A 25,099-nucleotide genomic window follows, 5' to 3' on the forward strand; every position below is an offset into this window, starting at 1 on the left:
ACAATAATAGCACTTACAGTTGACCAGGGCAGAAATCTGACTTGTTGGAAAGGTGGCATCCTAGGACGATGCTGTATTGAAAGTCACTGAGCTCTTCAGTAAGGCAATTCTACTGAAAATGTTTGTCTCTGGAAATTGCATGGCTGTGCTAGATTTTATACACCTGTAACCGGGTGTGGCTGAAATAGCTGAATCCACTCATTTGAAGGGGTGTCCACATACTTTTGTGTATATACAGTGCCTTCCTTTTTGTCTTTTAACATTTTGTTACGTTACAGCCTTATTCTAAAATTGATTACATTTTTCATCAATCTTCACATAATAACAAAGTGAAAACAGATTTTTTTTAATGTTTGTAAATGTATAATAAAAAAAATGTAAAATGTAAAACGAACTTATTCACATAAGTATTCATACCCCTTGTGACGGGACTTGAAATTGAGCTCAGGTGTATCTAGTTTCCATTGATCATGCTTGATGTTTCTACAATGGCAGGTAGCCTAGTAGTTAGAGCATTGGACTTGTAACCAAAAGGTTGCCAGATCAAATCCCCAAGCTGACAAGGTAAAAATCTGTCGTTCTGCCCCTGAACAGGCAGTGAACCCACTGTTCCTAGGCCGTCATTGAAAATAAGAATTTGATCTTAACTGACTTGCGTAGTTAAATAAAGCTCAAATAAAACATTTAAAAACTTGGAGTTCACCTGTGGTAAATTCAATTGATTGAACATGATTTGGAAAGGCACACACCTGTCTATATAAGGAACCACAGTTGACAGTGCATGTCAGAGCAAAAAACCAAGCCATGAGGTCGAAGGAATTGTCCATAGAGCTCCGAGACAGGATTGTATGTCGGCACAGATCTGGGGAAGGGTACCAAAACATTTCTGCAGCGTTGAAGGTCCTCAAAAACACATTGGCCTCCATCATTCTTAAATGGAAGAAGTTCGGAACCATCAAGACTCTTCCTAGAGCTGAGCAATCGGGGAGAAGGGCCTTGGTCAGGGAGATGACCAAGAACCTGATGGTCACTCTGGCAGAGCTACAAAGTTCCTCTGTGGGGATGGGAGAATCCAATCAGACTTTTTATAGTAAAGTGACCAGACCACTGCTCAGTAAAACGCACATGACAGCCCACTTGGACCAGAAAAACAAGATTCTTCCTAGATTGAACCAAGATTGAACTCCTTGGCCTGAATGCCAATTGTCATGTCTAGAGGAAACCTGGCACCATCCCCACGATGAAGCATGGTGGTGGCAGCATCATGCTTCACCATCCCCACGGTGAAGCATGGTGGTGGCAGCATCATGCTTCACCATCCCCACGGTGAAGCATGGTGGTGGCAGCATCATGCTGTGGGGATATTTCTCAGCGGCAGGAACTGGGATACTAGTCAGGATTGAGGGCAAGTTGAATGGAGCAAAGTACTGAGAGATCCTTGATGAAAGCCCCAGTCTGAGGTCCTGAGTGCAGGTTAAGGTTCATCTTCCAACAGGACAATGACCCTAAGCACACAGCCAAGACACCGCAGGAGTGGCTTTGGAACAAGTCTCTGAATGTCCTTGAGTGGCCCAGACGTGAACCGGATCTAACGTCTCTGGAGAGACCTGAAAATAGCTGTGCAGCGACGCTCCCAATCCAACCTGACAGAGCTTGAGAGGATCTGCAGAGAAGAATGGGAGAAACTCCCCAAATCCAGCTGCGCCAAGCTTGTTGTGTCATAGAAGACTCGGCTGTAATCACTGCTTCTACAAAGTACTGAGGAAAGGGTCTGGAAACTTGTGCTTTTTATATTTTAATAAATTAGCAAAAATGTCAACCTGTTTTTGCTTTGTCATCATGGGGTATTGGGGGGGGGGGATTATATTTTAGAATAAGGCTCTAACAAAACAATGTAGAAAAGTCCAGGGGTCTGAATACCCTCTGAAAGCCCTGTATAGTGTATGTTAAGGACTGTCAAAGATGTTAAGAAAATAAATATTGGTAGAAAATGATAAGGTGAAATAAATGGTCTACACCAATACCCACTTGCACCTGACAATAAACAAAGCAATGAGCGCTCTAAACAGCTGACTGCAAACAATGATAAAGGAAGAAAGACTTATCAAGGGAGCATGGCAAACATTGTGAAAATGAGCAAGTAGCCTACAAAGGAAAATCAATGTGTTTAAAGGAGTGCAGTTGAGGCCTAAATTCAGCACTACTGAGTGGACAGGTAGAGAGGTGTGGGTGTTTGTTTAGTTTGGAAGCTTTTATTTCAATATTTACCACTATACAACATATGTACCACTACATGTTTAACAAATAGAAGGGTTAAATTAGCATTATTTAGAGAACCCCAAAGTTGGACTTTTTTTTTTTGCCTTTAGGGGAGCTAATGTTTCATTCAGGGGAGCTGACTAACCGCACGCGTAATTCACACCCTGATTTTTATGACACTTTTATTGTCGTTGTTATGACACGGTGTTGTAAAAAGTGTCCTTCACTCTCTGCCTTGTCTATCGTCTTTATCTACATGTACCGGATAATGCGCTGATGCATTTGTTTCTCGTGTGTGTGTGTGTGTGTGTGTGTGTGTGTGTGTGTTACAGCAATCAGGAACCTTGTTTTACCTTCTTTGTGTTAATCATTAGCAGCTGAAGACTGCTGTTGAAAGAGCAGTTGGGATGATGAATACAGAATGATAATGAGACTTGACTCCTTCCTCATATTGTAAGTCAAACGACAAAGTAGCAGTTCTGTTTGGGTTCCGATTATGTAATGGACAACTCCTGATTTCAAAAACACTGTGTGGAATTCAGTTTGCTTGACACACACACACACACTGCTCATGTGATGTCAATTACCACGGTATACACTGTGGGGGTGTGGTGGAAGCAGAGGCCCAAAGTCTGTCCTTTTCAAAAGTGCAGAAGTAGGACCAACCCACTTTGTCTGCCTGACAACTCTCTGCTCCAATCGATACCGTAATAATGTTTGGAAATCCTATCGTATCGTTGTTGGTGTGTAGCGGCACTCGTTTCATCAGAATGTAAAATAGAAAATCCAAGTAGCGGGGTAATTATCAATGGGTGGTCAACTGTTTGTCTACTACTGTATAACAGAGTACAACAGTTTCAAGTTATATGAACAGGGCATTTGAATAGTTTGAAACTTTCTTGCGCTGCTGTGCCTCAGGTGACTTACCAGTGCCAGAACCGACATTCAAAAAGTGACAGGCAACCGGACCGGTGGTGTTTGGAGACGCTGCACTCGATCGCTGTTTAATAAATCCAGACTCTACAACACGGTAGGTTATGAACAAGTGTTTTTTTCGGCGTTGAATATACTTTATATTTTCATCAAATCTAATTGTATTTGTTACATGCGCCGAGTACAACCTTAACATGAAATGCTTAATTACAAGACAAGAAAATTACAGAACGAGGCTATATACGGGGGTACTGGTACTGGGCCAATGTGCGAAAGGTATAGATTAGCAGAGGTAAATTATAGTGTTTCTGTTTTACATACTTCTCTTCCCACATACAAACCTCACATTTTATTTCATAATATGGTGTATTGGATCATTTGTTTCTATCCTCCTGTCCACATCCACTTTATATACATATGATGTTTACTGCTGAAAGTGATGTTTTCTTTCAATAACAGCACTTTTTCTTGCAATTCCTATTCAGAATCATGCTTTATTTAGGATCAGATACTTTTGGACATCAGCAAAGCATGCCTCATTTACAGTCATTTAAAAAAAATATATATATATACAGTGCCTTGCGAAAGTATTCGGCCCCCTTGAACTTTGCAAACTTTTGCCACATTTCAGGCTTCAAACATAAAGATATAAAACTGTATTTTTTTGTGAAGAATCAACAACAAGTGGGACACAATCATGAAGTGGAACGACATTTATTGGATATTTCTAACTTTTTTAACAAATCAAAAACTGACAAATTGGGCGTGCAAAATTATTCAGCCCCTTTACTTTCAGTGCAGCAAACTCTCTCCAGAAGTTCAGTGAGGATCTCTGAATGATCCAATGTTGACCTAAATGACTAATGATGATAAATACAATCCACCTGTGTGTAATCAAGTCTCCGTATAAATGCACCTGCACTGTGATAGTCTCAGAGGTCCGTTAAAAGCGCAGAGAGCATCATGAAGAACAAGGAACACACCAGGCAGGTCCGAGATACTGTTGTGAAGAAGTTTAAAGCCGGATTTGGATACAAAAAGATTTCCCAAGCTTTAAACATCCCAAGGAGCACTGTGCAAGATAATATTGAAATGGAAGGAGTATCAGACCACTGCAAATCTACCAAGACCTGGCCGTCCCTCTAAACTTTCAGCTCATACAAGGAGAAGACTGATCAGAGATGCAGCCAAGAGGACCATGATCACTCTGGATGAACTGCAGAGATCTACAGCTGAGGTGGGAGACTCTGTCCATAGGACAACAATCAGTCGTATATTGCACAAATCTGGCCTTTATGGAAGAGTGGCAAGAAGAAAGCCATTTCTTAAAGATATCCATAAAAAGTGTTGTTTAAAGTTTGCCACAAGCCACCTGGGAGACACACCAAACATGTGGAAGAAGGTGCTCTGGTCAGATGAAACCAAAATTGAACTTTTTGGCAACAATGCAAACCGTTATGTTTGGCGTAAAAGCAACACAGCTGAACACACCATCCCCACTGTCAAACATGGTTGTGGCAGCATCATGGTTTGGGCCTGCTTTTCTTCAGCAGGGACAGGGAAATGGTTAAAATTGATGGGAAGATGGATGGAGCCAAATACCGGACCATTCTGGAAGAACCTGATGGAGTCTGCAAAAGACCTGAGACTGGGACGGAGATTTGTCTTCCAACAAGACAATGATCCAAAACATAAAGCAAAATCTACAATGGAATGGTTCAAAAATAAACATATCCAGGTGTTAGAATGGCCAAGTCAAAGTCCAGACCTGAATCCAATCGAGAATCTGTGGAAAGAACTGAAAACTGCTGTTAACAAATGCTCTCCATCCAACCTCACTGAGCTCGAGCTGTTTTGCAAGGAGGAATGGGAAAACATTTCAGTCTCTCGATGTGCAAAACTGATAGAGACATACCCCAAGCAACTTACAGCTGTAATCGCAGCAAAAGGTGGCGCTACAAAGTATTAACTTAAGGGGGCTGAATAATTTTGCACGCCCATTTTGGCAGTTTTTGATTTGTTAAAAAAGTTAGAAATATCCAATAAATGTCGTTCCACTTCACGATTGTGTCCCACTTGTTGTTGATTCTTCACAAAAAAATACAGTTTTATATCTTTATGTTTGAAGCCTGAAATGTGGCAAAAGTTCGCAAAGTTCAAGGGGGCCGAATACTTTCGCAAGGCACTATATATATATATATATTACCTTTTTATTTAACTAGGCAAGTCAGTTAAGAACAAATCCTTATTTTCAATGACAGCCTAGGAACAGTGAGTTAACTGCCTTGTTCAGGGGAAGAACGACAGATTTCTACCTTGTCAGCTCGGGGATTCAATCTTGCAACCTTTCGGTTACTAGTCCAACGTGCTAACCACTAGGCTACCTGCCGCCCCATAATGAGGGTCTAAGGAGGGGAGGGGGTCCTCCTTTTACCAAATTGGGATTTCCCGACCACTATATGAGCCAGTACAACCTCATTCAGACTGGATTCAGGGAATGGTTGAAGGCAGTGGTCTGGAGGAGACCGAGTGAGGGCAGTGTTGGGACTACACATGGTTGCATATCTGATTTCTGGTAGCTACCTTCCCCTCATATCTCTCTTGATCTCTCGCTGAAGATTTATGATTTCTGCTTCCCTTTTCCCTCCTTTTCATTCCCTGATTCCTATCGTGAGTTTTTATTTTAAACATTCCAAACGCTGAAATGGATTATGCTATTCTCTCTCTCTCTCAACCCTCTCCTCCCTCTCTCTGTTTTCTCCCTCTCTCAACCCTCTCCTCCCTCTCTCTGTTTTCTCTCTCTCTCCTCCCTCTCTCTGTTTTCTCCCTCTCTCAACCCTCTCCTCCCTCTCTCTGTTTTCTCTCTCTCTCAACCCTCTCCTCCCTCTCTCTGTTTTCTCCCTCTCTCAACCCTCTCCTCCCTCTCTCTGTTTTCTCTCTCTCTCAACCCTCTCCTCCCTCTCTCTGTTTTCTCCCTCTCTCAACCCTCTCCTCCCTCTCTCTGTTTTCTCTCTCTCTCAACCCTCTCCTCCCTCTCTGTTTTCTCCCTCTCTCAACCCTCTCCTCCCTCTCTCTGTTTTCTCTCTCTCTCAACCCTCTCTCTGTTTTCTCCCTCTCTCAACCCTCTCCTCCCTCTCTCTGTTTTCTCCCTCTCTCCCCTCTTTTCCCTCAATCTCCCTCTCTCTCTCAACCCTCTCCTCCCTCTCTCTGTTTTCTCCCTCTCTCCCCTCTTTTCCCTCAATCTCCCTCTCTCTCTCAACCCTCTCCTCCCTCTCTCTGTTTTCTCCCTCTCTCAACCCTCTCCTCCCTCTCTCTGTTTTCTCTCTCTCTCAACCCTCTCCTCCCTCTCTCTGTTTTCTCCCTCTCTCAACCCTCTCCTCCCTCTCTCTGTTTTCTCCCTCTCTCAACCCTCTCCTCCCTCTCTCTGTTTTCTCCCTCTCTCAACCCTCTCCTCCCTCTCTCTGTTTTCTCTCTCTCTCAACCCTCTCCTCCCTCTCTCTGTTTTCTCCCTCTCTCAACCCTCTCCTCCCTCTCTCTGTTTTCTCCCTCTCTCAACCCTCTCCTCCTTCTCTGTTTTCTCCCTCTCTCAACCCTCTCCTCCCTCTCTCTGTTTTCTCCCTCTCTCAACCCTCTCCTCCCTCTCTCTGTTTTCTCCCTCTCTCAACCCTCTCCTCCCTCTCTCTGTTTTCTCCCTCTCTCAACCCTCTCCTCCCTCTCTCTGTTTTCTCCCTCTCTCAACCCTCTCCTCCCTCTCTGTTTTCTCCCTCTCTCAACCCTCTCCTCCCTCTCTCTGTTTTCTCCCTCTCTCAACCCTCTCCTCCCTCTCTCTGTTTTCTCCCTCTCTCAACCCTCTCCTCCCTCTCTCTGTTTTCTCCCTCTCTCAACCCTCTCCTCCCTCTCTCTGTTTTCTCCCTCTCTCAACCCTCTCCTCCCTCTCTCTGTTTTCTCCCTCTCTCAACCCTCTCCTCCCTCTCTCTGTTTTCTCCCTCTCTCAACCCTCTCCTCCCTCTCTCTGTTTTCTCCCTCTCTCAACCCTCTCCTCCCTCAATCTCCCTCTCTCTCTCTCAACCCTCTCCTCCCTCTCTCCCCTCTTTTCCCTCAATCTCCCTCTCTCTCCACCGCTCTTCCGCTAGATTGCTTTAAACTTGTTTTCTGAGTTGCTATAATGCGAGGGGTGGCGTTAGGGGGTAAATGGTGTTATGATAACACAGCATAGGGGCCTTCCCTCTTGTCCAATTAATGAGTCTGTTAGAACACACTTGGGGTGTTGGGTTCACCTCCTACACATCTGAAGGGGAATTTGAAGGTTAAATTAGGGGAAATACGGTATGACATTTGGAGATCACTAAAGAACACAACAGTAGTCAAATCTATGTATGATTCACGTTGGTAGGAAATAGGGGCGCAAGTTGGAGACATACAGACGCCTCACAAGTCCTCAACTGTCAGCTTCATTAAATAGTACCCACAAAACACCAGTCTCAACGTCAATAGTGAAGAGGCGACTCCGGGATGCTGGCCTTCTAGGCAGAGTTCCTCTGTCCAGTGTCTGTGTTCTTTTGCCCATTTGTGAGGCGTTTATTTTTATTGGCCAGGATGAGAAGGCTTTTTCTTTGCAACTCTGCCTCTTGACGTTGAGACTGGTGTTTTGCGGGTACTATTTAATGAAGCTGCCAGTTGAGGGCTTGTGAGGCGTCTGTTTCTCAAACTAGACACTCTAATGTACTTGTCCTCTTGCTCAGTTGTGCACCGGGGCTTCCCACTCTTTATATTCTGGTTAGAGACAGTTTGCGCTGTTCTGTGAAGGGAGTAGTACACAGCTCTGTACAAAATCTTCAGTTTCTAAGTGCTTCCTTTATTTTGGCAGTTACCTGTATGTATAATGTTAATGTTTATTGATGTGCATATAGAAATCTATAATGCTGTTGTTTTATTGCATGCTGCTACTCTCTGTTATTATCTATGCATAGTCACTTTAATAACTTTACCTACATGTACATATTACCTCAATTACCTTGACACCGGTGCCCCCGCACCTTGACACTGTACTGGTACCCCCTGTATATAGCCCCGCTATTGTTATTTACTGCTGCTCTTTAATGATTTGTTATTCTTATCTCTAACTTTTTTTGTTGGTATTTTCTTAAAACTGCATTGTTGGTTAAGTGCTTGTAAGTAAGCATTTCACTGTTGTATTCGGCACATATGACAAATACAATTTGATTTCATTTGATAAAGATTACCAATAATGACTGTATAAAATAAATAATTCAAATAATGAGCTATATTGTATGCTCCAAAAAATTGCTAAATTATATTATGTTATACTAATACAATTGCTCAAAGAACATTTTTGTTTAACACATAATAATAAAAATTTTCAAAAAGGTAGTAGTCAAAATTGTTGACTTAGTTGCCATAGGCAACTTCATCTTACTTCAGTGTTTGAGGTGTTTGTGTGTAACTGTGTCTCCACCTTCCTACAGGTGTTGGGCCTGTACCCCCCCCCCCCCCCCCCCCCCCCCCAACAGGTGATGTTTGCCAAGGCAACCGCAAACTTTGTCCGTCAGATCGACCCGGATGGAACTCTGATCTCTGTCTCCCGCCTTAACGACTCAGACAAATTGGTTCCCATGGCACTGGTCGTCAAGCGCAACCGTTTCTGGTTCTGGCAACAGCCCAAGTACCAGCCCTCTGGCTTCACACTCAGTCACCTGTTGTTAGGAGACAAAGAGCTCACTCCAGGTACAGTAGAGCCATGGTTACTCCTCATAAACACCTCACATTTCATATTTTGCCCATACACAGCTGTCTGAAACATATCTGGCCGTTCATACCTTACACTTAATCCTGCTGTCTGTCTGTCTGTCTGTCTTGTCTGGTCTGGTCTGGTCTCTACTCTTCCTACGCTCTTGTCTCTGTGCTTGAGATCTCAGACGTGTCTGAGTCAGACTTCCTGTCCTATGAGGGGAGGTTTGGAGACAACCTGAGTGGGAAGCTGGACGCCAAGGCTGGGAACGTCAGTGTCAACTTGGAGGGGGGGGGCTCCTCCAAGCTCCAATCATCATTCAGCAAGCTGAAGAAGCAGGATGTTGATGTACAGAAGCTACTGCTAGCCTCCAATGACAGGTGGAGTGTTGTAACAATGTGCAAATAGTTTAAGTACAAAAGGGAAATAAATATGGGTTGTATTTTGAATGGTGTTTGTTCTTCACTGGTTAACATTTTCTTGTGGCAACAGGTCACAAATCTTGCTGCTGTGATGGCACACTGGTATTTCATCCAATAGTTATGGAAGTTTATCAAAAATCTCTGTCTCTCTCTGTCCCCCTGTCTCGATCTCTCTCCCTCTTTCTTTCTCTCAATTCAAAGGGCTTTATTGGCATGGGAAACATATTTACGTTGCCAAAGCAACTGAAATAGATAATAAACAAAAGTGAAATAAACAATCAAAAATTCAGTTAACATTACACTCACAAAAGTTTCAAAGGAATAGAGTCATTTCATATGTAATACTATGGCTATGTACAGGGTGATAACGATGTGCAAATAGTTTGTGTCTCTCTCTATCTCTGTTTGTGTTTTCTTCCTCACACCAGACCCAGTCTCTCCAGTTGTCTTCATATACATCCCTTTCAACCTCTTTAACCTCCCTCTCTCTGTGTGTAGGGTGGTGGACATGCAGCACGTTCTAGTGCAGCAGTGTCAGAAGCATACGGAGGTGTTTGCTGTGTTGAAGGAGAGGGTCCTAACCACCACCCCCTGCTCCATCTCAGAACAGGTCCAGGAACAGGGCACCTGCCAGAGGGTTCTGGGACTACTGGGCAACCTGGGGACACATGCTGTACAGGTGGGTTATTATACGTGTCTATCAGATCTGTGTTCTTACATATTATTTATTACATGTTATTAAATGTGTGTATACACTACCATTCAAAAGTGTGGGATCACTTAGAAATGTCCTTGTTTTTTAAAGAAAAACAAATGTTTTTGTCCATTAAAATAACATAAAATCGATCACAAATACAGTGTAGACATTGTTAATGTTGTAAATGACTACTGTTGCTGGAAATGGCGGATTTTGTATGGAATATCTACATAGGCATTCAGAGGCCCATTATCAGCAACCATCACTCCTGTGTTCCAATGGCACGTTGTGTTAGCTAATCCAAGTTTATCATTTTAAAAGGCTAATTTATCATTAGAAAACCATTTTGCAATTATGTTAGCACAGCTGAAAACTGTTGTTATGATTAAAGAAGCAATAAAACTGGCCTTTTTAGACTAGTTGAGTATCTGGAGGATCAGCATTTGTGGGTTCGATTACAGCCTCAAAATGTCCAGAAACAAAGACCTTTCTTCTGAAAGTCGTCAGGTGTGTTTGCAGGAGAATGGCAGTATAGAGATGGACAGTAACGTTTCCTTGGAGATTCCCCCTCTCACTGTCATCGCCTACAGCCTCATAGAGCTAGAGGTCAGGAAAGACGGACACTATGGTGAGTGCGTTGAGTGTGTGTCTGTGTGCAGTTGTAACATGAAAGGCTGTGTGTGATGTGTGTGTGACCTACTGCTATAGGTACTATTACATTGCGGTTCTACATGATGAATGAATAATTGTCTTTCATTCTCTCTCTTTCTCTCTCTGTATTGTCAGAGCTGTGTCTCCAGCATGGTACTCTGGGAGGATTCGAGGCAGACTCTGGGAGGACCTCGCCGTCCCAGGATTCCTTTGATGCCCTGTGTGTAGTGGACGGGCTGGAGTGGACGGAGAAGGAGATTCCTGAAGGAGCACCACTCGGCACACTGCAGAAAAGTATGTATTTCTTTGTCCATCCTGCCACTCATTCATTCATTGCTGATCCAGGTCAGTTGATAATTGAGTTCCCTTTATTGTTGGCGTTGAGATATACAGCAGTTGATTTGACCAACATGTGTTTGTGTGTGATATTGTGTCAATATATAAAACAGGAAGTGAAATCTGTTGACAGCTATTCCACAAAAGAAATTGAGAATTGTCTTCTTCTTTTCATCAAATAAATTATACTGAGAGAGGAAGTAGGAGTTTGTAACTTTGGATAAAATATTTCATGTAACAATTGTGATTTACGTTGTTGTGATTTTTCACACAGAAACAGACGGATAATTTCTCTCTTAGCATTATTTAGTGGTCTGTTCGTTCTGTCGTCAGTGATGTGTCATCAGAAAAGTGAGCCCAAGAGTCGAGCTCTGATTGGTTATTTATCTCTCTCTCCCCTACAGACTTGCAGGGGTTGGACTTGGAGGTCTATGCAGGTCAGTTAGCGGTTCTCCCAGAGTCGACCCGGTTAGCTCTGTTCCAAAGACTCCTGGAGGTTCTAGTGGACAGAACCACACTCTCGGTTCTGGAACACATGGTAAGTGTCACAGGGCCCAGGGCCAAATGTAGTGCATTATAAAGGTATAAGGGGGCCATTTCGAATGCAGCCCTTGTCTGATGGCATTGTTTGGTGGAGTTTTTAGACCAGGCACAGTCATATCTGACACAGTATGATTTGGAAATGATTCTCTCTCTCTCTTAGCTGGAGGGGTTGTGCAGAGGTGAGGAACCTGACCCTGCAGAGGTAAAGCAATTAGCTGTGACTCAAAACAAATCTGTTTCCGCCCTATTGGACTTGGTCCAGAAAGGCCCAACCAATGAGATACAGCCTGACAGAGCCTCCGCCTCCCCTCACCTGACCGCCACTCATCTGCTGGTCAGCGCCTTGGAGGGTGAGTGTATGTGTGAGTGTGAATGTGAATGTGAGTGTATGTGTGAGAGTGAGAGTGTGTTGCATTCTCTAACCCCTGTGTGTTGCATTTCTGTAGCGTTGCCTGAAGCTGCTCTGACTCTGCTGGGGGAATCTAGCCCTGATGTCCTGGAAGCTCTCAACACTCTGGTCAGTATGATTTTATTCACTATATGATTCACTAGTCACTTTAAACGACTCACCATTCAATACTGAAGCCCTCAACCCTCTGGTCAGTCTGATTCAAATCACTTTATGATTCATGATTGACTTTATACAACTCACAATTCACTATTCACAAATAAGGCTTTGATATGAATACTCTGGGCAAAACATGGACAGAAATAATGAATCAGACACTAGTCATTATCTCTTCCACTGTAGATCCTGTAACTCTTACCAACCTGTGTTGTCTGTCCCACAGGTGACCAAGCTAAAGGTAAACAGTCAGTCCCTCCCCCTTGAGTCGCTGCCCCTCCCCCTACAGGATGAGGGGGCATTCCATTGGGCAGAGCAGCTCCTCTTCTCCTCCAAAGTGACGCTGCGGAGAGAGACTGACAGGCTGTGGGCGGAGACAGGAAGACAGCCAGGAGTGTTTCCATTGGTCATGTGCATCGCTGTGCAAGGACTGACATCTCTGTATGCTGGGAAAGGGTAGCATGCATAGATGGATGGATGGGTATGTTTAAAATGTATTACGTTTTATAAATTCCAGTGCATCGCTTGTGTGTTTGCCCTATATACAGTCGTGGCTAAAAGTTTTGAGAATGACACAAATATTAATTTCCACAATGTTTGCTGCTTCAGTGTCTTTCGATATTTTTGTCAGATGTTACTATGGAATACTGAAGTATAATTACAAGCATTTCATAAGTGTCAAAGGCTTTTATTGAAAATTACATGAAGTTGATGCAAAGAGTCAACACTTCTTTTTCAAGGCCTCTGCAATCTGTCCTGGCATGCTGTCAATTAACTTCTGGGCCACATCCTGACTGATGGCAGCCCATTCTTGCATAATCAATGCTTGGAGTTTGTCAGAATTTGTGGGTTTTTGTTTGTCCACCTGCCTCTTGAGGATTGACCACAAGTTCTCAATGGGATTAAGGTCTGGGGAGTTTCCTGGCCATGGACCCAAAATATCGATGTTTTGTTCACCGAGCCACTTAGTTATCACTTTTTCCATATGACAAGGTGCTCCATCATGCTGGAAAATGCATTGTTCATCACCAAACTGTTCCTGGATGGTTGGGAGAAGTTGCTCACGGAGGATGTGTTGGTACCATTCTTTATTCATGGCTGTGTTCTTAGGCAAAATGGTGAGTGAGTCCACTCCCTTTTGCTGAGAAGCAACCCCACACATGAATGGCCTCAGGATGCTTTACTGTTGGCATGACACAGGACTGATGGTAGCGCTCACCTTGTCTTCTCCGGACAAGCTTTTATCCGGATGCCCCAAACAATCGAAAAGGGGATTCATCAGAGAGAGTGACTTTACCCCAGTCCTCAGCAGTCCAATCACTGTACGTTTTGCAGAATATCAGTCTGTCCCTGATGTTTTTCCTGGAGAAAAGTGGCTTCTTTGCTGCCCTTCTTGACAGCAGGCCATCCTCCAAAAGTCTTCGCCTCACTGTGCTTGCAGATGCACTCACACCTGCCTGCTGCCATTCCTGAGCAAGCTCTGTACTGGTGGTGCCCAAATCCCGCAGCTGAATCAACTTTAGGAGACGGTCTTGGCGCTTGCTGGACTTTCTGGGCTCCCTGAAGCCTTCTTCACAACAATTGAACCGCTCTCCTTGAAGTTCTTGATGATCCGATAAATGGTTGATTTAGATGCAATCTTACTGGCAGCAATATCCTTGCCTGTGAAGACCTTTCTGTGCAAATCAATGATGACGACACGTGTTTCCTTGCAGGTAACCATGATTGACAGAGGAAGAACAATGATTCCAAGCACCACCCTCCTTTTGAAGCTTCCAGTCTGTTATTCGAACTCAATCAGCATGACAGAATAATCTCCAGCCTTGTGCTCGTCAACACTCACACCTGTGTTAACAAGAGGATCCCTGACATGATGTCTGCTGGTCCTTTTGTGGCAGGGCTGAAATGCAGTGGAAATGTTTTTATGGGATTTGCATGGCAAAGAGGGGCTTTGCAATTCATCTGATCACTCTTCATAACATTCTGGAGTATATGCAAATTGCCATCATACAAACTGAGGCAGCAGACTTTGTGAAAATTAATATTTGTCTTTCTCAAAACCTTTGGCCACGACTGTACACTCAATGAATTATGTATTTCTGGAGAAACTTATAAAAAGCTGTAAGAGAATCTACTCCAGAATAGATTTTCAGAAAGTTTAATGTGTTTGGAAAGAAATTGAAAGGCGAAGTAATTTGTGATTGAGTCGACATACCATTTACCGTGAACGGCGTCTCCAATAAAGCAGGCGAATTGCCTTAAAATGTAAAGCTGAACTTATGCAATGTGCATTGAATAGAGCCCTCACAGTATATTACCTCTACATTTAATGTAGAAGTGTTTATAAATATTATATTCTTATTTACAATAAAAGTGACTCAAATGACACAATGCATAATTTTGTACTGAAGAATGTTTGTTTCAAATGCTTGTTTTGTGTTTGCTTTTCATGTATTGTGCAATTGATGTGTATATAGTTACAGGTAACTGCCAAAATAAAGGAAACATCAACATAGTGTCTTAATATAGCATTGGTCCACCGCAATCCAGAACAGTTTCAATGTGCCTTGGCATGATTCTACAAGTGTCTGGAACTCTATTGGAGGGATGTGATACCATTCTTCCACCAGAAATTGCATCATTTGGTGTTTTGTTGATGGTGGTGGAAAACGCTGTCTCAGGCGCCACTCCAGAATCTTCCATGAGTTCAATTGGGTTGAGATCTGGTGTCTGAGACGGCCATGGCGTATGGCTTACATCGTTTTCATGCTCAACAAACCTTTCAGGCACATCTTGTGCCCTGTGGATGGGGGCATTGTCATCCCATGGGGGCATAGCCATGGTAGCCAAAATATCCAGCATTTTTATACATGACCCTAAGCATGATGGGATGTTAATTGCTTAATTAACTCAGGAACCACACCTGTATGGAAGCACCTGCTTTAAATATGCTTTGTATCCCTGTTTCTATTATCTTGGCAGTCACCTGTCTATTGCCTCTAAGACATGAAGTCAAAGCATATTGCTATTTGTGTAAGATTATACAGCTTTTTAATAATATATCAATATGTTGCATTTCATCATTTCACAGTTCTACGTAGTTGCAATGCTGCCACTAAACTATGCATTCTGTGTTTTTAATCTAATGTACTGTATATTTATGAACCATCCATTGTCTCTGAATGGTGTTAAATATGAACTAAACATAGCCATTACCCAAAACAACAAAGGACAAATACTTTCCAGATTAATTTCTGTCAATTTAATGTAACAATGTATTGCTTTAGACATGTGTTTCAAAACACAAGGTTGTTGTAGGACACCAGTTTGGACTTTGTTCAGAATGACCACAGAAAACGGTCAGAATATAGTATTTGGGTTACAGCACAGGAGGGCTTTGGTGCTTTGACACCGGGGGAGGACTGTGGGAGACACCGGAGGAGGACTGTGGGAGACACCGGAGGAGGACTGTGGGAGACACCGGAGGAGGACTGTGGGAGACACCGGAGGAGGACTGTGGGAGACACCGGAGGAGGACTGTGGGAGACACCGGAGGAGGACTGTGGGAGACACCGGAGGAGGACTGTGGGAGACACCGGAGGAGGACTGTGGGAGACACCGGAGGAGGACTGTGGGAGACACCGGATGAGGACTGTGGGAGACACCGGATGAGGACTGTGGGAGACACCGGAGGAGGACTGTGGGAGACACCGGAGGAGGACTGTGGGAGACACCGGAGGAGGACTGTGGGAGACACCGGAGGAGGACTGTGGGAGACACCGGAGGAGGACTGTGGGAGACACCGGAGGAGGACTGTGAGAGACACCGGAGGAGGACTGTGAGAGACACCGGAGGAGGACTGTGAGAGACACCGGAGGAGGACTGTGAGAGACACCGGAGGAGGACTGTGAGAGACACCGGAGGAGGACTGTGAGAGACACCGGAGGAGGACTGTGAGAGACACCGGAGGAGGACTGTGGGAGACACTGGAGGAGGACTGTGGGATAGTATTGTTTCGTGCCACATCAACTAATTAAAAAAACGTCAAGCACCTTACATACAGATCAGGGTAGATGGTGAATGGTAAAAACAGGATGTAGTCTGTTCAATATAGAAAACACAAAGCAAAGGATCATGGGAGACAAAAAGAGTCACTAAGCTAAAAATGATCATCATAGCCACAAAAGACAGTGAATCCTACGGTAGTAAACGAAGAAACACTGTGTTTAAATGCTGATATTCAATAGTACAATGTAAAGTGTAAAGCTCTTTTCCTTTCATTCTCTTTGTAGGATGTGTGAGGGATAGATATTCAGACAAGTTCTAGACAATTCTAAAGAGGTAAATACAAACGTCAGGGGGTAGCCTAACAGTACACTGTAGGGTATTTGGAGGGGGGAGGGGTCTACGACAATCACACAAGGGGTGTCCACAGGATTTGGTCTGAGACACACTAGTTGTCATAGCAATGACATGCGCCGTAAAAAGGTTTCCTTGGCAACACTGCTCAGAGTTCTGGAATATTGCATAGTGTCTCATCTTCATTCTTGACCTGTGTTGATATAACAATAATAAATACTCTTTCTAGAGCAGTCCCCAGACAAGAAGAGAAAACATAATTCGTTCTCAGGGATACAACTACAAAAAAACTAACGTAATAACAAATCAATTAAAAAATATGGCTCAAATGTTTGGCCTTGATGTTTATTTTTTCATGTTTTTGAATTCCAGGTTGGTATGAATAGAAAGATTGTTCATAAAAAGTTACAAAATACCAAAATATATAAGAAGTCTTTCCCTTCGAGTTTCCTGAAGAAAACAGTTGCATTGTGTGCAGGAAGTAAGGAGAGAGGAGGCGGCGCTTGGTTTGGTTGGTTTCCCCCCGTCAGAGTACCACAGATTACCAACCCCCTTTCTCATGACCTTTCCCCTACCTCGGTGGTTGAACACGCACGGGCAAGTTGACCCAGTCAGACAGTGTCCGGTTGGGGTTCAGTAGACCCAGTCAGACAGTGTCCGGTCGGGGTTCAGTTGACCCAGCAAGACAGTGTCCGGTCGGGGTTCAGTTGACCCAGTCAGACAGTGTCCGGTCGGGGTTCAGTTGACCCAGTCAGACAGTGTCCGGTCGGGGTTCAGTTGACCCAGTCAGACAGTGTCCGGTTGGGGTTCAGTAGACCCAGCCAGACAGTGTCCGGTTGGGGTTCAGTAGACCCAGCCAGACAGTGTCCGGTTGGGGTTCAGTAGACCCAGCCAGACAGTGTCCGGTTGGGGTTCAGTAGACCCAGTCAGACAGTGTCCGGTCGGGGTTCAGTTGACCCAGTCAGACAGTGTCCGGTTGGGGTTCAGTAGACCCAGCCAGACAGTGTCCGGTTGGGGTTCAGTAGACCCAGCCAGACAGTGTCCGGTTGGGGTTCAGTAGACCCAGCCAGACAGTGTCCGGTTGGGGTTCAGTAGACCCAGTCAGACAGTGTCCGGTTGGGGTTCAGTTGACCCAGTCAGACAGTGTCCGGTTGGGGTTCAGTTGACCCAGCCAGACAGTGTCCGGTTGGGGTTCAGTAGACCCAGCCAGACAGTGTCCGGTTGGGGTTCAGTAGACCCAGTCAGACAGTGTCCGGTCGGGGTTCAGTTGACCCAGTCAGACAGTGTCCGGTCGGGGTTCAGTTGACCCAGTCAGACAGTGTCCGGTCGGGGTTCAGTAGACCCAGTCAGACAGTGTCCGGTCGGGGTTCAGTTGACCCAGTCAGACAGTGTCCGGTCGGGGTTCAGTAGACCCAGTCAGACCGTGTCCGGTTGGGGTTCAGTAGACCCAGTTAACGGGGACCCACTGTGGTTCGGAGCAGAGTTTGTCGACGGCAGCCTGTAGCGTCTGGAAGGCGCGGTCCAGGTTGTCGTTGGTGATGATGAGGTCGAAGTAGTGGTTGTAGGCCCTCTGGATACGAGCACTCTCATCAACAGTCTTCCTCAGATCCACATCCTGACAGAGACAGAGGGTGAGTGTGTGTCTTTGTCTCTGTGTGTGTGAACCTTACTGTGATGCAGTATGGGTAACAAGTACACTATGTGAGTGTTGTATGTTCTAGCAAGATAATGTTCCATAAAAACCTGTGTTACGCCCTGAAATCACATTACAATGGAAGGATACCAGAAAGCAACATGTGAAAATACTCTAGGAATAAGTGGCTGTGTCTATGCCCAGGAAAAGGTCCTGACCGTGAGTTGTTTGGTGGTGATTCCGGCGTCCACCGTAGCTTTGTGCATGGCCTTGAGCGTCTCAAACTCTGGTGCTGCGATGAACACCACATACGGCATGAACTCTGCTGTCTTTAGTACCTTCAGAGCCTACTGTCCAGACAGAGAGAGGGTCAGTGAACCAGCTAGAGATGACAAAGACATCCAACAGAGAGACAGACATCCACAGACAGACCGACAGACAGACAGATATCCACAGACACACACAGACAGGAAGGCAGGCTGACATCCACAGGCATGCAGACAGACAGACAGGCACATATGTACAGTATCTCATACTAGGATTCTATCTGGAATTGAAAGGTGTTGTTTTACAGTAAAACTATGTTGCACTTTTTAAATGCACTACAACGTTTGATTTGATTGTGACCTGTGGGTTGACGTCCAGGATGCAGGTTCGTCTCGTGTCCACCACCTCGTGGATGGAGTCCATCTTGGTTCCGTAGAGGTTCCCGTCGTACTCGCCGTGCTCCAGGTAACGGCCCGCCTTCACGTCCGCCTCCATCTCCGTCCGTGTTACGAACTGGTATGAGTTACCGTCCAGCTCATCGTCACGGGGACGCCGGGAGGTGACTGAGGGAGGAGCGGTGGGTGGAGGAGAGGAGCGACAAGAACAGAGAGACAATTAGAGAGAAGCGAGAGGGAGGAGAGATAAGAAAAGAGAGTTAGAGAGAAGAAAGAGGGAGGAGAGATAATAAGAGACAGATGAGAGAGAATGCACATGAATGAGTGAAGAGTGGAGCATTGGGGGAAGCTCACGAGTCAGTCTGACTTAAAACATTCAAATTAAACATTCTATTGAGTTTCTGTCTGATCTGACAGAGAGTACAGTGGTCCATTAGGTTCTGGAGGGGGAGGGGGTTCTAGCATAGAAATAGAATTACACCAGTAATTACAACAGCAATTACACCAATAATTACACCAATAATTACACCAATAATTACACCAATAATTACACCAATAATTACACCAATAATTACACCAATAATTACACCAATAATTACACCAATAATTACACCAATAATTACACCAATAATTACACCAATAATTACACCAATAATTACACCAATAATTACACCAGTAATTACACCAGTAATTACACCAGTAATTACACCAGTAATTACACCAGTAATTACACCAGTAATTACACCAGTATGGGTTGCAGACTCACAGGGGATGGTGGTTCCGTAGTGTGTTGGGTTGAGGACCACCAGTCGGTTCTTGAGGCTACGGCGGCCCACCCCCTGCGCTCCAATCAGAACCAAGGTCTTCCTCTGGAATGGGGGCATCTTGGCCACCTCCTCATAGATCTGTAACTCGTGCCTGTCAAACTCTACCCTCAGCCAATCACAGAGAGGAACACAGGAGAGTTAGCCAATCAGACAGGAGAATGTAGAGTTGTCAGTCAATAAGGGAAGGGAATGTGGACATAAACAGTAGATCAGTAAATGGGGAACTACACAAGTCAGGAAGTAAAAGAGTGAGCCCCAGCACAAACAACCAGTGACAAGAATGAGCCATGACAGATTTAGCCAATGAGAGAAGGGTATGAATTCTTACCTGCGTTCCTGGCTGTTAGGTACATCATTTTCTTCTTTTTCTTTCCAGTTATTGTACCACACAAGATCCCTGTTGACACGTCAGTACACATTAATACACATCAGTACACATCAACACACATCAACGCACATCAACGCACATCATTACATATTAATACACATCAGTACACATCAATACACATCAGTACACATTAATACACATCAGTACACATCAGTACACATCAACACACATCATTACATATTAATACACATCAGTACACATCAATACACATCAACACACATCAGTACACATTAATACACATCATTACATATTAATACACATCAACACACATCAATACACATCATTACATATTAATACACATCAGTACACATCAATACACATCAGTACACATTAATACACATCAGTACACATTAATACACATCAGTACACATCAACACACATCAGTACACATCAACACACATTAATATACATCAATACATATGAAAACACATCAATACACATCAACACGCACCAATGCATGTCAACACACGTCAACACACATGAACACACGTCAATAGACATCAATACACACATCAATACACACATCAATACAAGTGGAAGCAAGTCTTCCTTATCTGTCATTGCATCTGAAGGCCACAAGGGGGCAGGCTCAACCCATTCTAAGGTAACAATCTATTAAATCATTATGACTTCATTGGCTGGCCTCACAGTTTAAAGACAAACTAAACTATTTCAAGTAAGTGCTCTCCACTGTCATGGATGTGTCATGGAAAAGGTCATATCAGAGTTGCTCAGAGCATGAGCCAGTCAGCTCAGTTCAAATCAAATTATATTCATCACATGCGCTGAATACAACAGGTGTAGACTTCACCGTAAAATGTTTATTTACGAGCCCTTTCCCAACAATGCAGAATTAAAAAGTAAGAACAATTTGAAACACATTTCTAAATAAACATGTAGGTAGGGGTGAAGGTAAAGTGACCAGTCAATCACAATAGATAATAAACAGAGTAGCTGCAGCGTATGTGAAGACTGTGAAAGTGTATGAAAGTGTGTCTACGGGTGTGTGGTGTCAATATGCGTGTGTGTGTGTGTGTGTGTGTGTGTGGTCAATATGCATGTGTGTGTGTGGTGTCAATATGCATGTGTGTGTGTGTGTGGTGTCAATATGCATGTGTGTGTGTGTGTGTGTGTGTAGGATGCAAATTTCAGTTTGAAAAAGCTAGCCTTTGCTTTCCCAACTGACTGTGTGTATTGGGTCCTGACTTCCCTGAAAAGTTGCATATCTCGGGGACTATTCGATGCTAGTGCAGTACACCACAGGGTGTTTTTGTGCTGGTCAAGGGCAGTCACATCTGGAGTGAAACAAGGGCTATATCTGTTCTTAGTTCTAACATTTTTGAAAGGGGCATGATCGTTTGTGTGTGTGTGTGTGTGTGTGTGTGTGTGTGTGTGTGTGTGTGTGTAAATATGTTGGAGTATCAGAGTAAGTTTGTGTGAGTGTGTGGGTAGAGTCCAGTGAGTGTGCGGGTCTAGTCCAGTGAGTGTGCGGGTCTAGTCCAGTGAGTGTGCGGGTAGAGTCCAGTGAGTGTGCGGGTCGAGTCCAGTGAGTGTGCGGGTCGAGTCCAGTGAGTGTGCGGGTCGAGTCCAGTGAGTGTGCGGGTCGAGTCCAGTGAGTGTGCGGGTCGAGTCCAGTGAGTGTGCGGGTCGAGTCCAGTGAGTGTGCGGGTCGAGTCCAGTGAGTGTGCGGGTCTAGTCCAGTGAGTGTGCGGGTCTAGTCCAGTGAGTGTGCGGGTAGAGTCCAGTGAGTGTGCGGGTAGAGTCCAGTGAGTGTGCGGGTAGAGTCCAGTGAGTGTGCGGGTAGAGTCCAGTGAGTGTGCGGGTCTAGTCCAGTGAGTGTGCGGGTCGAGTCCAGTGAGTGTGCGGGTCGAGTCCAGTGAGTGTGCGGGTCGAGTCCAGTGAGTGTGCGGGTCGAGTCCAGTGAGTGTGCGGGTCGAGTCCAGTGAGTGTGCGGGTCGAGTCCAGTGAGTGTGCGGGTCGAGTCCAGTGAGTGTGCGGGTAGAGTCCAGTGAGTGTGCGGGTAGAGTCCAGTGAGTGTGCGGGTAGAGTCCAGTGAGTGTGCGGGTAGAGTCCAGTGAGTGTGCGGGTAGAGTCCAGTGAGTGTGCGGGTAGAGTCCAGTGAGTGTGCGGGTCTAGTCCAGTGAGTGTGCGGGTCTAGTCCAGTGAGTGTGCGGGTCTAGTCCAGTGAGTGTGCGGGTGGAGTCCAGTGAGTGTGCGGGTGGAGTCCAGTGAGTGTGCGGGTGGAGTCCAGTGAGTGTGCGGGTGGAGTCCAGTGAGTGTGCGGGTGGAGTCCAGTGAGTGTGCGGGTAGAGTCCAGTGAGTGTGCGGGTAGAGTCCAGTGAGTGTGCGGGTAGAGTCCAGTGAGTGTGCGGGTAGAGTCCAGTGAGTGTGCGGGTAGAGTCCAGTGAGTGTGCGGGTGGAGTCCAGTGAGTGTGCGGGTGGAGTCCAGTGAGTGTGCGGGTGGAGTCCAGTGAGTGTGCGGGTGGAGTAGAGTGAGTGTGCGGGTCGAGTCCAGTGAGTGTGCGGGTGGAGTAGAGTGAGTGTGCGGGTGGAGTCCAGTGAGTGTGCGGGTCGAATAGAGTGAGTGTGCGGGTCGAATAGAGTGAGTGTGCGGGTCGAGTCGAGTGAGTGTGCGGGTCGAGTAGAGTGAGTGTGCGGGTCGAGTAGAGTGAGTGTGCGGGTCGAGTAGAGTGAGTGTGCGGGTCGAGTAGAGTGAGTGTGCGGGTCGAGTAGAGTGAGTGTGCGGGTCGAGTCGAGTGAGTGTGCGGGTCGAGTCGAGTCAGTGTGCGGGTCGAGTAGAGTGAGTGTGCGGGTCGAGTCCAGTGAGTGTGCGGGTAGAGTCCAGTCTATAACTTGGGTGGCTGGAGTCGTTGACAGTTTAACGCATCTTGCTGAAATGGAGCAAAGAGGCAAAGTAAAGCCTACCTGAGCCGTCAAAGTCTCGTGGGACGAAGGCTTTCCTCTTCTCCTCCAGAAACTGACTGGGGATCAGTCCAGTGGCTCCACCAACCACATGACATGCCTAATACAGGACAGAGCACATCAGATGACAGAACCATCCTCATTCAACCAGTAGAAATCAGTATACGACCTGTAGAAATCAGTATACGACCAGTAGAAACCAGTATACGACCAGTAGAAACCAGTATACGACCAGTAGAAATCAGTATACGACCAGTAGAAATCAGTATACGACCAGTAGAAACCAGTATACGACCAGTAGAAACCAGTATACGACCAGTAGAAACCAGTATACGACCAGTAGAAACCAGTATACGACCAGTATAAGACCAGTAGAAACCAGTATACGACCAGTAGAAACCAGTATACGACCAGTAGAAACCAGTATACGACCAGTAGAAACCAGTATACGACCAGTAGAAATCAGTATACGACCAGTAGAAATCAGTATACGACTAGTTGAAATTAGTATACGACCAGTAGAAACTAGTATACGACCAGTAGAAACCAGTATACGACCAGTAGAAACCAGTATACGACCAGTAGAAACCAGTATACGACCAGTAGAAACCAGTATACGACCAGTAGAAATTAGTATACGACCAGTAGAAACCAGTATACGACCAGTAGAAATTAGTATACGACCCGTAGAAACCAGTATACGACCAGTAGAAACCAGTATACGACCAGTAGAAACTAGTATACGGCCAGTAGAAACCAGTATACGACCAGTATAAATTAGTATACAACCAGTAAAACCAGGGAGCCGCTGGTTCAAAAACCCGAGTCGACAAGGTGAAAAACCTGTCCATGTGCCCTTGAGCAAGGCACTTAACACTTATTTGCTTCAGGGGCCCGGTACTTCTATGGCTGACCCTGTAAAACAACACCTATCATACTACCATGACTGACCCTGTAAAACAACACCTATCATACATCTATGGCTGACCCTGTAAAACAACACCTATCATACATCTATGTCTGACCCTGTAAAACAACACCTATCATACATCTATGTCTGACCCTGTAAAACAACACCTATCATACATCTATGGCTGACCCTGTAAAACGCATATCACTGCACCTATCCAGTGTATGTGACAATAAAACATCGTATTTACTATTTATAGAAACCAATACAAAACCTGTAGACAGTAGTAACATATTTAAAACCAGTAGAGACCAGTACAAACCAGCAGAGTACAGTGAACAACCAGTAGACAACATTAAAAAACAGTACATAAAAACAGTTAGTTGTTGTTTTTGAGGATGTGGTCTGTAAATGTGTGGTGTGGATGTATAAAATCTAGTGGAGGAGAATGTCCTCTTGAAACACGTCATCATCATCACCTGCCACCAGTTGGGGTCCTCTCTGTTGACAATCTGAAGGAGGTCCCCCCTCTTGAAGCCAATCCCCGCCTCTCGACACGGGATCAGATGGTCATTGGCTGGATCGTAGTCAAAGTGTGGTTGCACGTACACCTGAGAAAAGGGAGGTATGATGGTAATCAATGGTGCTTCTACAAACAACCTAAAACTATATGAAGTCAATCTGAGTCTCTCTATTTACAACAGCTAGGTAGATAATGTTGGTGTAATGATTTGCATTTTGAAATGTTAGAGATTAGACTGAAGTTTTGGTTTAAAACAGAATTAAAGGGCAACTGAATGCAAAAAAAAAATACTTCTCAGGTTGAAAATGGCCAATGTGGCATAGATAGTAGTCAGAAACATTTATTCTAGTGCCAAAACGTACTAAAAAGTGTAAGAAAATTTGGGTCAGTACATTCCAAAGTCAGTATATTCCAAAACTGAGTTGTGTGAGATTTGTGTAATTGAGGTAGTCAAGACTTAGCCCACTGGGTACAGACATCAATTCAACGCCTATTCCACAAGGTGGAAACCACGTTGATTCAACCAGTGTGTACCCAGTGGGAGCTACATGAGGGTTGGGTTTGGATTCCCATCATGCCCACTTGCCCACTAACTTGGGATTGTAATAGATAAAGTGGCAAAACAAAACGGCACAGAAGCACACAGTGACTTGAGAAGCTGATTTAGCTAACGTAGCCTGCTGGCTCAATGTGCCTGTTAGCTAGCTTCATTGACAAACA

At 44.8% G+C, this 25,099-nt stretch overlaps 2 protein-coding genes across 8 annotated transcripts in view; one reads left to right on the forward strand and one right to left on the reverse strand.

Moving 5' to 3' along the window:
- Positions 1 to 2,914: 2,914 nt before the first annotated feature.
- On the forward strand, positions 2,915 to 14,550 carry LOC110487970 (gasdermin-E). Its single transcript, XM_021559899.3, has 10 exons — positions 2,915 to 3,289; positions 8,679 to 8,937; positions 9,129 to 9,321; positions 9,862 to 10,042; positions 10,580 to 10,688; positions 10,847 to 11,005; positions 11,452 to 11,585; positions 11,751 to 11,940; positions 12,037 to 12,107; positions 12,382 to 14,550. Exons 2-10 carry the CDS (start codon positions 8,727 to 8,729, stop codon positions 12,613 to 12,615), a joined length of 1,482 nt encoding a protein of 493 aa, XP_021415574.3. The 5' UTR covers positions 2,915 to 3,289; positions 8,679 to 8,726; the 3' UTR covers positions 12,616 to 14,550.
- Positions 14,551 to 15,394: 844 nt separating this feature from the next.
- LOC110489383 (protein PALS2) overlaps positions 15,395 to 25,099 on the reverse strand; it is a 52,824-nt gene continuing 43,119 nt past the window's right edge. For all 7 annotated transcript variants that reach the window (XM_036971056.2, XM_090227597.1, XM_036971055.2 and 4 more), the window contains 7 exons: positions 24,336 to 24,467; positions 22,950 to 23,046; positions 19,965 to 20,033; positions 19,576 to 19,737; positions 18,775 to 18,977; positions 18,366 to 18,494; positions 15,395 to 18,129 (listed from right to left, as the gene is read on the reverse strand). In XM_036971056.2, coding sequence (XP_036826951.1) covers positions 17,953 to 18,129; positions 18,366 to 18,494; positions 18,775 to 18,977; positions 19,576 to 19,737; positions 19,965 to 20,033; positions 22,950 to 23,046; positions 24,336 to 24,467 — 969 coding nt within the window. In that variant the 3' untranslated portion in view covers positions 15,395 to 17,952. The remainder of the gene's footprint in view (positions 18,130 to 18,365; positions 18,495 to 18,774; positions 18,978 to 19,575; positions 19,738 to 19,964; positions 20,034 to 22,949; positions 23,047 to 24,335; positions 24,468 to 25,099) is intronic.

Source organism: Oncorhynchus mykiss, chromosome 30, assembly GCF_057628025.1.
Source record: "Oncorhynchus mykiss isolate SJ-2025 chromosome 30, ASM5762802v1, whole genome shotgun sequence".
In the NCBI taxonomy this organism is placed as follows: domain Eukaryota; kingdom Metazoa; phylum Chordata; class Actinopteri; order Salmoniformes; family Salmonidae; genus Oncorhynchus; species Oncorhynchus mykiss.

Excerpts from the sequence above, each read along its gene's own strand:
- LOC110487970 (XM_021559899.3), top strand. The coding sequence starts at position 8,727 with ATGTTTGCCAAGGCAACCGCAAACTTTGTCCGTCAGATCGACCCGGAT. Across the intron at positions 10,043-10,579 it reads TGGGGACACATGCTGTACAG|GAGAATGGCAGTATAGAGAT; the intron begins GTGGGTTATTAT and ends GTGTGTTTGCAG. Across the intron at positions 11,586-11,750 it reads TCTCGGTTCTGGAACACATG|CTGGAGGGGTTGTGCAGAGG; the intron begins GTAAGTGTCACA and ends TCTCTCTCTTAG.